The sequence below is a fragment of the Vanacampus margaritifer genome, chromosome 19, assembly GCF_051991255.1.
Source record: "Vanacampus margaritifer isolate UIUO_Vmar chromosome 19, RoL_Vmar_1.0, whole genome shotgun sequence".
NCBI classification, from domain to species: Eukaryota; Metazoa; Chordata; class Actinopteri; order Syngnathiformes; family Syngnathidae; genus Vanacampus; species Vanacampus margaritifer.
In genome coordinates this window covers 7,214,578-7,228,223 of record NC_135450.1, presented here as the reverse complement: position 1 = coordinate 7,228,223, position 13,646 = coordinate 7,214,578, and the positions used below count along the sequence as shown (strand labels likewise).

The 13,646-nt window shown below is 38.1% G+C and overlaps 1 protein-coding gene across 1 annotated transcript in view; it reads left to right on the top strand.

Moving 5' to 3' along the window:
* Positions 1-13,646, top strand: part of usta (uronyl 2-sulfotransferase a) — a 54,162-nt gene that overhangs the window by 36,371 nt on the left and 4,145 nt on the right. The window contains exons 4-5 of the mRNA XM_077552720.1: positions 3,588-3,667; positions 3,743-3,896. Of these exons, the coding sequence (XP_077408846.1) occupies positions 3,588-3,667; positions 3,743-3,896 (234 nt within the window). The remainder of the gene's footprint in view (positions 1-3,587; positions 3,668-3,742; positions 3,897-13,646) is intronic.

Genomic DNA, 13,646 nt, shown 5'->3' with positions numbered 1-13,646 from the left:
GCTTGAGTATACCTCAGCATAAGGAATTCAATATTATATATCTTTTAATGAAGGTTGGAAACGATTCCTAAATGTTGAAGTAGAGCAAGTGGAAATGTACTGAGTGGGAGGGTAAGAAGCCCAAAGCTGACTGAGGCCCAAGATTAAGAGTCTTGTGTACATAAACAAGTATACATATTGCCGCTGCTATGACATAACTGTGAGTTTATAAGAGCAGCGCATTCAAACAGTCAGGTAGATAAACGCCGCCCTTCACTGAACGCTCCCCATAAGAAGACTCATTCAGGTTTAAAAGACGGAATATTAGCTTTTTGTGCCAAACTAGGCAGCCATAAAAGCCAAAATTGGCTGCAGTTTTGGGAAAAAACGGCTTATGGCGCGAGCCGGGTACACTTTTACTGAGTTGGTGCTTTAAAAGTGCTATTAATATGTTGGAAACGTCAACATGCTGTACATCCACTCACTCACTGGCAACATTAAGTACACCTAATCTCATGAGATCCAATACAAACAATGAATCAACATTTCTTGTATAGGACTATATTTTTATATGACAAATATTTACATTTGAGGCAAAATGCCTGACTTGTTTAGGTATAATTTGTATTTATTTATTTATTTATAATTTACATTATAAACTATTTGATACTAAATTAATATAATGAAACATTTTAACGAATACCAGATAATTGAGATTTTATTTCTTCGATAAACATCATTTTACCTGTCAAATTTCCAAAAAATTTCCTGCGTAGAAGCCAACATTTGGAAAGTTACGTTTCTGTTCACAGTTCTGATAAACTGCGTGCAAATGCATTTCATAGTTATAAAAACATTTGGTCATCCTTTTGAGAGAAAAAATATCCTATTTTCAACCATAATGTCATGAGAGGCGTGAGTAATTGTGGGATGGCGGACTCAAGTGCAGGAGAATAAGGCAATAGAACAGGAATCAAATGCAGTGCGTGGTACTTAAATTAAATATATGGAAAAAAAGTGAGCAGACAACCATGACTTGATGGGACGTGACTGGACTGGTCGCCATGACTAAACGGGACGTGACTAGACTGGTCGCCATGACTGACAGGACATGACTAAACTGGTCGCCATGATTGGGCAGGACATGACTGACTGGTCGCCATGACTGGGCAGGACGTGACTAGACTGGTCGCCATGACTGACAGAACATGACTAGACTGGTCGACATGACTGGACAGGACATGACTAGACTGGACGCCATGACTGGGCAGGATGTGACTGGACTGGTCGCCATGACTGACAGAACATGACTAGACCGGTCGCCATGACTGACAGAACATGACTAGACTGGTCGCCATGACTAGACAGGACATGACGAGACTGGACGCCATGACTGGAACGAGCGTGACGTGACGGGACCTGATTTGCCTTGCCTTGACTTGCTGTGGAGTGACTATGACTTGGCTGTGGCTGTGATGAAGGCGACTTGGCTGTGACGAAGATGATTTGGCTATGACAAAGACGACTTGGCTGTGATGAAGACAACTTGACTGTGACGAAGATGATTTGGCTATGACAAAGACGACTTGGCTGTGATGAAGACGACTTGGCTGTGACGAAGACGACTTGGCTGTGACGAAGACGACTTGGCTGTGACGAAGACGACTTGGCTGTGGCAAGGACGACTTGACTGTGACCATGGTTACTTGGCTGTGTACACGAGGTTTGTTTGAAGAACGAAGCCGGCTTTGCTTCCGTCTGGACAGGGCCTGAATACACAAACACTAATGAGACACACCTGGGGAAGGGAAGACGCACACAGGTGGACGTGGTTACACCTAACAAGACGAGGGGTAAGACAAGGAACACAAAACAAAACAGTGAACACTGAAAGAACATGAACACCCAAAATCAAACAAAAACCCAACCCCACAGAACCGAAATGTGGCACATAATATATTCTGTTTTACAGTAATATTTACCTATATTTATAAGTTATTTTGTACCTGTTGCGGGAAAGCAAAGCGTGGAGAGTCTCTGTCACCGAAATGTACAGGTGCAGTCTGTGAGTGGGGCGAAAGATCATTGCCAACTGCCTCTCAAAATATCCACACACTCTCCTTTATTCTCGCCCATTTCCAGTTTTTGTGGTAATACACTTCTTTGTTGGCAATCAAGCTATGTTTTTGCGGTTCAGTGGAGCCTCAAAACCCAATACAGGGTCATTGTTTTTCCAGTGGCGCACACTCGTAGAGGGGCGGTGCTTACAGTTAGCATTCAGTCACATCGCTAAGTGTGCCAGGCTTTTTTTTATTAAACTAGTCGTATTATCATCTTAAATGTTTATTATTGTGATTGTAATAAAACAAAAGTACCGGCGAGTTACAGTGGTGGGCTAGTTGAACAAGAAACTGTGAGCAAGTGAACCATTTCTCGCCATACACGTGTGAAGGAGATAACGTTAAAAAAAACGAGTCAAGTATTTGACTTGCACAACCTCCAGTTGGCGTTTGTGCAGCCTATGACATCACTGTCATATTTCACGTTTGCTTTGGCTGCCATTAGCGCACGCTCCACGCAGACCTTGAAAGCCTTCAGGAGGTTCTTTCATTCACATAGAAGGGAAGAAAATCAGAATGGCACTCAGCGTTGCAGACCTCAGCCAAGGTTGACAAAAATAAGGGGAAAAAAAGAGTGCCGTTATTGCGCTGTTTGTCCTTTTGTAGTTTAGTGGGCAACTTGTACCATTCTTTTATTCCGGGATGTGGACAATGATAAGAAAACCAGAAAACTAATTCCTTTATCCAAAGTGAAATAAATCATTATTGACAGAGAAAGTGAAAAGTTGCAACATTGATTTTCTCACATAAGCAGACTACTTCCTGGTTCATGAAGGACGACTGGACCGTACCATTTTTCTCTCTGGGACAGTTGGAGGAAAAGAAGAAGCTAAGTTCTTCTAACTAAATGTTCACGTGTGGGAATTTTTCCCTCTTGACGGAACTGACACACATTTCAATTAATAAAAGATAACAAAAATAATCATCATCATCATTTTGTGCCACATTTGTGTTTTTCTGCCCATCCGGCATTTTACTACTTCCTGTTTAGCACAGGACAATTTTTTGTTTTTATTTTAAAATAGGAAGAATGGCGCCATCGCAACTGAAATGACAGAGGAAAGTGTATTGTATTAAAAAGTACACCTATAAAGCAAAAGAGAAAATATATCCTCACAGAACCCAACCTTAATCATTAAAAAATATATATTACGTAGAAATGAATCATAAAGCTCACCAGTGATGAATATTGAGGAGGAATATTGAATATTAAGAGGAAGCTAACGGTGACATAATGAAGCACCTGAGGGTTAGATTGCACTGAAGTCAGTCCTGAGAGCAAATTGCTATTCGATTAATCACTTATGATGTCACTTTTTGAGTTCATAAAAACGCTTGTGTGTGTTTGTTTTTCATATAGCCCCTTTTTAGTTGGATGCATGTGGCTTCAGTTAGCTTGCATTAGCTTAGAGCTAAGCTAATTGGCCCTTATCTGTGAAGGTCTTCTTGGAGAGTTTTTCATTTCTTGTTTTGTTTTTCAATCCTCAGGTGGATCTCATGAAGAACATCAGTAATATCCCTCAGCCGTTCCTCTACACACGTCATGTTCACTTCCTCAACTTTTCCAGGTGAATAAATACACTAACGTGCTTTTCTTGTTGTTCTTCCTGCTCTTCATTTACATTTGAACACATCTTGGTTAGGTTTAAGATCGAGGAGCCCGTCTACATCAACATCATCCGCGACCCCATCAACCGTTTCCTGTCCAACTACTTCTTCCGTCGCTTCGGCGACTGGAGGGGCGAGCAGAACCACCTCATCCGCACGCCTCAGATGACAGATGACGAGAGATACCTGGTAAGTTCTCTTGAGAGATTCCCAACCACATCATCAGGTTGAATAATGTCTTTGTTCACCTCTCTGTGTCAGTGAGACTAATTAAATGCCTTTCCACTAAATGTCAGAAGGTACAAACCAGTTTATCCACCGTAGATTCTTAGATTCATAGTTGACATACGAATGCTGTATAGTGGTAGTGAACTTGACTCAAGTCACTTCACAATAAAGAGAACAATTTGTCCAAAAAGAGGCTTGAAACTTTTTTATTTTATTAGCCACTCCCATTTCCCATTTACTGTCAAACCAAACTGAGAATTACACCCTGCGTATTTAAAATAAGCACATAGATTAGCCTTTCAGTCGGCTAGCTTAATGCTACCGCCAAGTAGCATCTATGTTGCGGTGCTGTATCCTTTTCAGCAACTGCTCGAACACAGTCCAGCAACACGTGTACACATGACAGACAGTCTATATTATATATATAAAAGTTGGGAAACACTGCTAATAGACACCCCAACACAACTAAACGCCCCCTTTACCGCATTACAAAAACTCTTGCGTCACTGAGCCAATTTGACCTCTGTTGCTAACCAAAACAGCAGTACCGAAGCACATAAATAGCCTCTCAGGAGATGTCATCAGTAACAAAGGCTAGCTGACATGTTACTAGTGATAGACCGATATGTTTTTTTTCAAGGCCGATACCGATTATTAGTAGACAAGGAGATCGATAAACGATATTCCGAGCTGATATTCATGTGCATCAAAAGAGAAAATATTAGTAACAAAATCATTTAAAAAAATACTTTTTCTGTAACTCATTCACTCCCAGCCATTTTCACTCAAGCAATCCCCTTTACTCCTGGCTGTTTACTGGATTTTGACTGATTTTGCAAGGCCCACATAATATTTTGTTCTATTGCTATAAAAACATGGAGCCTACCAAAAGAAATATTAGAGTCTCTGCTTTCATCAAGAAAAAAATCTATATTTCTATCTGTTTCCATTTTGCAGGAATTAGCATTAGAATATAGCTAGTTTTTATCATTATTCTCAAATCTGTTTAAAACAGTGGGTAAAAGAGCTTTTTGCAACAAGGCCCTGGTTGATCTCTTATACTCTGCTGCCACCTACTGGCCGTTTTTGTAATAACTACCATTGCTTCAAGCATTCTCTTCAGTTCAGAGGCTGTATCAAAGCCTTCTGTATGTATGCTTTAGCATAAAAAACTTTTTTAAAACACAACAACTTATAAAAAAATCTTCGGGAGCATAGTCATATTTAAAATAGAACATATTTATACGTTTTTGGAAGCAAATGAGTTAATTTTAAACATTTCAAGAATTGATAGTTTTTTTTAAAAATTATGACAAAAATCGCAGAGGCTTCCAAGGTCATCAGCATGTTAAGCTAAACTAAGCAAGTAAATAGTTCACTAACGTTTACTACTGTAAATAGAAAAAACAACAACATTATTTCCTAATTTTATTTTATGTTTTAAATTTTTGCAGATAAAAAGTGAAGGGAGTTCCCAGTGTCAGCATCATTTTTTATGAAGTGAAAATGTAAATAAATCCATCAATGAAAAGTTCCCTGTATCTCACTGAGCGACAAATGCATGCCAATGTAGCTAATTCAGGGTTTACGTCAGGGTTCGTAAAAGGTTTCAAAAGATCTTCTCAGACGATGAAAAATTGTCTGAATGTGTTCAAAATGTCTTTGCGTCAAGTCTGTCTGTCTGTGAACATCTTACAAATCCTGATGAAAACCACAAATTCGCTACATTTGCAAGCATTCACCGCTCAATGAGATCGGCCTTCAGATTCGTAAAAATGCCGATATTTGTAAAAATGCTGTATTGGTACCCATCATCGTCCAAGCCTATAATTGGTCTATCCTACGTTACTGCTCGGCGATGCTGTTTAGCTCCATCACTCCACCAAGTTGCGTGTGTCCATGCTTTAATGTTCCTCCTAATGTTCAACATATTGATATTCTTTTTTGATGCTTCAGTCACATAACAACAAACATTTCAGCACTTCCCACATAGATCAGACGATTGTCACGTTAATGGCCACTTCCTGCATTCAAACTCAAGTAGAACCTGGTTTATTTTAAAGATTGAAAGAAGAGTCATTTTGACATCAAAGCCGCCCGACATCAACCCAATAATTAAATTGGCTTTGATTTCGATTAGAGAGCCGATTTGCGTTTGACCACATCACAGACGACATGTGCCTTGCAGACCTGTTCAGAAGGCGTTTGGTCTCGTTTTGTGCTGCTGAACCAGACAAAGAGATAGAAAATGGCCCATAATTACTGTCATTTTGTTGAGTGGTTACATTTTAGTATAAAGCTTGCAGTGCTTTAATAAAGCTCATTTTCAGTACTAATTATCAACAAGGCAAAATATTATACTGCATCTATTGCGATATGCTGAAATCAAATATCACTACTGTTGTTTTCGTTACCTGTATCTGGATACATTTGTGTCAGAAATGACTTTGCGTCTCTCATCCTTTTCACAAATTTACTATACAAGCTGTAATAATGAGAGGCTGCCACATTGTCATCCTGGCTCGAAGATTGCGCTGCTTTTCTTTCCGGAGTTTCTGACCATGTGAGTCACGTTATTAAAGTATGCAGACCAGCGGGGTGGCACATTTGAGGGGGTAAAGGTCAAGGTCCTGTAGTTCCAGACCGGCTTACCTGTGGATGACAAGTGTCACATAGATTATAACACTATATAATCCTCTTTTAAGTAAGAAAGTGCGCAGAGTTAAGGCCAACTTTGACCATTTTTATTGTTAATAGTAATGCAAAGCGAAATGTATGAGAGGCTGTCAGGGGCAGAATTCTCCATCACCTCTCATACACTTTACTGTAACACTTTCTTTTTTTTTTAGGGTTATGCTAACCACTGCAACACAAATGAAATAATCTCTGTCTCACACTTACACAAATTAAACTCTCTCACACACTTGACTGAAAAATTGTCCAGGCACTTGAGTGGTTTCTGCTCACATACATGCTGCTGAAATGCTCTCATGCTCACACACAAATAAATTGTTTTCACGCACATAGCACGGAAACACTATGGCACATACAATTTAGAACACTCTCACACACACACACACAAATTAAATCTGCTCTCACTCACACATAAACATGAGTTAACGTGCATGAATGAAACACACACACACACACACACACACACACAAATGCTCTCTCACCAATTACTGAAACACTATCAGACTCTACTGAATAGTTTTGTACGCATAAGTAAAACTTACAGTCAAGTCAAATGTTCTCACAAGAAAATGAACACAACACATGAGTAAAACGCTCTCATTAACTGAAATAATCTCACACAATGCTTTCATTTTTGTACATGTGAGAGTGCTTTAGTGTTGTTTGTGAGAACACTTTGGTTGTGTGTGAATATGTTGTTTCAGTAGTGTGTGTGAAAGTGTTGTGATTCTGGTGAGAAATTTCCGTTGTGTGGCGGTGAAAGTGTTTCAGTAATGTATGAGAGTGTTTCTGTTGTCAAAATGTTTTAGTAGTGTTTGTGAGAACATTTTGTTTGTGTGTGAAAGTGTTTCAGTATTGTGTGAGAGTGTTTGGGTAGTTCATGTCAGTGTTTCAGTAGTGTTTGTGAGAGCATTTTGGTTGTGTGTGAGAGCGTTTTCAGAATTGTGTGAAAGTGTTTCTGTTTTTGTGGTGAGACATTTCAGTTGTGTGGCGTTAAGAGTGTTTCAGTAACGTGTGAGGTTTTTCCGGTAGTACATGTCAGTGTTTCAGTGGTTCTCGTGAGACATTTCAATTGTCTGTTTGTGAGGGTGTTTCAGTAGTGCTTGTGAGAGCATTTTGGTTTCGTGTGAGAGCGTTTTCAGAATTGTGTGAAAGTGTTTCTGTTTTTGTGGTGAGACATTTCAGTTGTGTGGCGTTAAGAGTGTTTCAGTAGTGTGTAAGATGTTTTCGATAGTACATGTCAGAGTGTTTCAGTAGTGCTTGTGAGAACATTTAGGTTGTGTGTGTTAGTGTTTTCTGAAGTGAGTGAATGTGTTTGGGGGAGATATTTCAGTTGTGTTTATGTAAGAGAGTGGTTCAGTTGTATGTGTGAGAGTGTTTCAGTAGTTTTTGTGAGAACATTTTGGTTGTGGAAGGTAGTGTTTTAGTAGTTTATGTGAAAGTGTTTCAGTGGTTCTCGTGAGACATTTCAATTGTCTGTTTGTGAGGGTGTTTCAGCACTGTGTGAGGTAATCCTGAACTATATCCCCTGCCATAAAGAGTCCTTTAAACAAAATTATTTTTTCAATGTCCACGTCTTAATCAGCGTTGCTATCCCAAATAACACATGAAGTGTCCTTGAAGGCGTATGTCAAGAGTCCAGACCGCATTAGGCAGCACCCGTGAGGTGTCAACGAAAGAAGCTGTCATCTGTCTCAACGGCACCGCAAGGAACCCAAGGCACGTGTTCCCGAGACATTCCTGCGGTCGCCGTGCATTTTTACGGATTAATGGCCGCTCACTGCAACAGCATATGCACAACATTTGGATGCATATTGTTCACACGCCCCGGTAGGACGTGCCACATAAGAATGTAAACACCATCTCACACAAATCTTGTTTGTTTGTTACCCGTTAAACACAAAAACGGATTTCGGTAGTGCAGAAAGAACTGAATGTGAATTAATTAGCTGTGGGTCTTGATCCAAATCTGGAAGTCTGGGACTCATCCAAATGAGTTTGTTTTGCTTTGGCACAGATCTGCACTCTACTGAGTGTGATGTTGTGTGTTTATGTCATCAGTATACAGTGAACTCCCATTTATAGCAGGGACATCATCCAGATCCACTACATGTAAAAATCCTATCAAAACTTTGTTTATAATGCGCTTTTCATGCAAGAATTACAACTCAAAGTCTCCAAGGCCCCACCGCCGCTACAAGGTCCGACTCATGATTGGGCATTAAAAACAGCTCATTAGCATACATAAGATGATTTACCAGGGTGCTACCCCTCATGCATCCTGTTTTACAGCCTATGAGTTGATGAGATAAATAGTCCATGTACACATTCAACCATGGAGGACCAAAACTGCCAAAATTAACAACAAATGACTAAATAAATAAATAAATGACTAAAAGTGAAAATAAAAACAGATATAAAAAAATATAATTGAAAAATTAAACACAAATAAATAAATGGAAATAAAAACACCAAAATATATACAGTGGTACCTCGGAGTTTGAACATAAGTCGTTCCTGCAAAGTCCGAATTGTTCAACCTCTGAAACATTTTTTCCCATAGGAAATAATGTAATTGCAATTAATCCGTTCCCAAGCTCCCAAAAGAGAAAATTCTTATTTTGATTTCTATTTATGTTTTTTACATTTACAGTACAGTACAGTATTTAAACAATAAAAAATACCTTGCCCTTTTGTTGTGGTGTGATGGCATCAGTGGATGATAAATGCTATGTTAATGCTAGCTTTAGCTTTCCTCGTGCCAGTATTTACAGAAGTAGTGACAGTAGTTACAACGGCGCGATAATCTCCTTCCTAATTCCACTGTGGTTCGTAGCACTGTATGTTTGTCTTGTTGTCTTTCTTTGAGCCCATGGCGAAGAAAATTATCGTGCAAAAATCTAAATGCACTCGCGAGTATGGAGCACCCCCGGGAGTATTCACGACCTGACTGGAAATGAGCAGTGCATCGTCTCAACTACAGCAACGTGAGCATTCGGCATTGCTCGGCTTCACTCGGCTAACTGTTTTCCAGGAATGTTCGGCTTAGCTTGTTTTGCTTGGGTGTTCGAACTTCAAAAATGAGTTCAAACTCCAAGGTATTTCTTACTCTGATTTTTTGGTTGAAGTCCAAATTGTACGAGTTCCGAGACGTTGAAACTCCGAGGTTCCACTGTATATATATCCATAAATAAATAAATAAATAAAAGTAGGAAAAAAAACTGAGATTCAAAAAATGATAACTGAATATAAAACTTTGTGGTGACAGTGGACAAGATAGTCGTTCATTGCTGACCATTGAGACTTCCTTGTTTGCCGAGCCGCTCACTCGACCAATGAAAGGCAGTTTGCAACGACGGAGTCATTTGAATAACATTTTGTCTTGGTTTAGCGTCTGTAGCATGAATTAAATAAATGTGAGAGCAGAGCGATTTGTATTTACATATTTAGTTTTGCATTTATTTTGACATTTATTTTTATATTTATTTGTATTTTTTTAATCTAATTTTTATTTATTTTTACTTTTAGTTTTTTATTTACTCATGGATATATACAGTATATATCTTTTGGTGTTTTTATTTCTATTTCTATTTATTATTTATTTTTTATTTAATTTTTGAATTATATTTGTTGTATCCGTTTTTATTTTCACTTTTAGTCATTTATTTATTTTTAATTTTGACAGTTTTGGTCCTCCATATTCAACAGAGCTGGTGAAAAGTAACCCCCCCTGGCGAACTCTATTACCAACACCAAATGGTTCAACTGCACCTACATGCTGTGATTGCTGTACCAAGATCAATCAAAAGCTTAATGTTTTTGAAAATAAAAATTGTAATATGATTTTTTTTTTAAAAAAATCTTAATTTAATTGAATATAGTTGTTTTATTGTGAGAAAAAGTAGTCATATATTCTTAGACAATATATTACAGTCATAGTAAAAAAAAAAAAAAAAGGAGAACTTATATGACTGTAATAGTAGTACAAGTTTTAAATTCTAAATTCAAGCAGATGATGTAAAAAAAAAAAAAAGATGAGAAAAGCTGAAACTTTTTTTTTGAAAAAACATTTAAGATGTAAGGGAAGCTGTAATATTTCTAAAAAGAAAAAACATATTATTTGAGATAGTATGCATAAACTGTATGATATATAAATATTTGGTGAAAACAATGTATAATGAGAAAAGAGTTGTAATGTTGAGAATAAAATCAATACATGATGATGCAAAATTACAAGTACAACAATGAAACTGGAACGACGCAGTGTGTACAAAGTACAGTTAAAATCCTCATTATACTAGATAAAAGCCTTAATATTACAAGACGAGTTTTGTAAAGGAATGGAATATTAACAAATGAAAATGTTTTGTTTATACGTTTCTTTTCTTCTTCTTTTTTTTGCTTGTTCAGCCAAACAGAATTGCAGTATATAATTCCAATGTCTCATTCACTCCTACCCTCCCATTGACAATTTTTTTTTGCCTCAGGTATATATTTTTTTAAACGAAAAGGAGATATTTCCACCATTGCTCCCTGCTTGTTTAGTTCATCCACACACTGGCATTTCCACAAAGTGCAACAAGAGGCTGTTTGACAGATTAGCGCCTGTTTTTCTCCACTTTGAAAGACTTTTCAGTGGGCCTAATCCATACAGAACAGTGACAATGAGCCCGAGTGTGCGCACTGGCACTCTCCCCCAAATACTAATGACTTCTCTGAAGGGTCTTGTGTTATGTTTGCATGTGAGTGTGTGTGCAACTGACGTGCATGACTGTATATAAATGAACCCCCGACTGGATTCCTCAAAAGTACATTTAGTGCAGCACGAGAGCTATGTGCAGCAATCAAGTCCACAAAGTACTTCTCTTTATGAATAGGGTCACGTGTCACCAAGATAGGAAGGAGTCTTAGGACGTAAAAAAAAAACAGAATTACAACAATCAGGATGGGATTATGGGGGGGAATGGAAACAATTGTCATTAGTTCAAATGTCTAAATGAAGAATTATCAGATAAATGCCTAATACTGTACAAAAAAAAACTGTCAGGTTTCACAAGAAATAATTAAAGTAAGCGTCACATTGAAGTCAAGAAAATGTGTTTGTTTGTTTTTCTTCTAATTGTGTTAGTGGGTACCAGTTAGCCCCAAGGACAACATGAGTAGCATGTCACTGGTAATTAACTCAAGAGGTACAATATGATTGGCTGTTTGCTGAGTTGAGTAAACAAGTCTCTTTTTTTTTAAGTTACTTGCCTTAATTATCTATTTTTCTCGTTCTTAGAGAGGGGAGGGGTCAGCATTAACACGAGGATCTGTTGATTAGAGTGCATTGGCCTTTTTTAGATTATTTATTTATTTAACAGTGCCAGCGGGTACCCAGTAGTTATTCCCAAGGACAACATGAGTAGCCGTGTTCTAAAAATAGCTTACCAGTGATTGGACACTATGACTTGCTAAAAAAAAAAAAAAAAAAAAGTTCATGTTTGTTTATTTATATAAATTTAACATGGCACACGTTTCTTCTCTACCAAATATTCTTTTTTTGTTGTTGTTTAAAATAAAATAGATTGAGTTCTATCCATTTTTTTTTCTTTTTAATTTTCTTTTTTTTTTAAAAGGTCATTTTAGAACTGAGCACGTCCGCCTCCCAGTGCTGAGGACGTGAGATCGAGTCCGGGCTTCGGCCTTCCTGGGTGGAGTTTGCATGTTCTCCCCGTGCTTGCGTGGGTTTTCACCGGGTACTCCGGTTTCCTCCCACATTCCAAAGACATGCATGGCAGGTTAATCGAACACTCCAAATTGTCCATAGGTGTGATTGTGAGTATGGTTGTTTGTCTCTGTGTGCCCTGTGATTGGCTGGCAACCAGTTCAGGGTGTACCCTGCCTACTGCCCGAAGCTAGCTGGGATAGGCTCCAGCACCCCCGCGACCCTTGTGAGGAAAAGCGGTCAAGAAAATGGATGGATGGATGGATTTTAGAACTGTAATTTTAATACAGTGATATTGCAATATTTTGCTCATGGTTATCATACCGTCCAAATTTATTATCACACCGTGTAACGCACCAGACTAAAGTTGTAATTTCATGCAGAAAAACTCAAAAATGATGAGAAAAAGACCTGATATTAAAAAAAATATTAATATTACAAATTATATTGTCTGTCTCCATCTGTTGCTGCACAGTTTGTGTTGACAATGAACTTCAAATGGGATCTTCCCCATTGCCTTTCTTCATGGAGATAAGGCGGGAGGGAGTTACAAACCTAATTCCCAAAAAGTTGGGACACTATACAAATTGTGAATAAAAACTGAATGCAACTATGTGAAAGTGCCAAATTTTAATATTTTGTTCAGAATAGAACATAGAGAACAGGTCAAAAGTTTAAACTGAGAAAATGCAAAACACCTTTCTGATATTTCTCCACTATCTTTCTGCGCAACATTGGAGGAATTGGTGATTCTTTACCCATCTTCGCTTCTGAGAGACACTGCCACTCCTAGAAGATCTTTTTATACTCCAATCAAGTTGCCAATGGACCTCATTAGTGGTAACTGGTCTTCCAGCTTTTTTTTTTGTGTGTGCAGTTGACTTTTACAGCCTCTTATTGCTACCTGTCCCAACTTTTTTTGGGGATTTGTTGGCACCATGAAATTTACAATCAACATATTTTTCACTTAAAATGATACTTTTTTGACCTGTCATCTATGTTCTATTTTGAACAAAATATTGAAATTTGGCACATCCACATAATTGAATTCAGTTTTTATTCACAATTTGTATCGTGTCCCAACTTTTTGGGAATTGGGTTTGTACATGTGGTTGAAAAATCAAAGAACATAATCCTCACAGATGCACCTGGCACATCTACAGTATGTGACAATAGCAACCCTTCCTCTTCCTGATGAATTCCCTCATCCCAACAGAGTGTCTTTGCATAGAGTCCAAATACATGAAAGGGATTTCAGATATTTTAGCTGCATATGGGAACTTCTACATATTATACATACATGTGTAAAA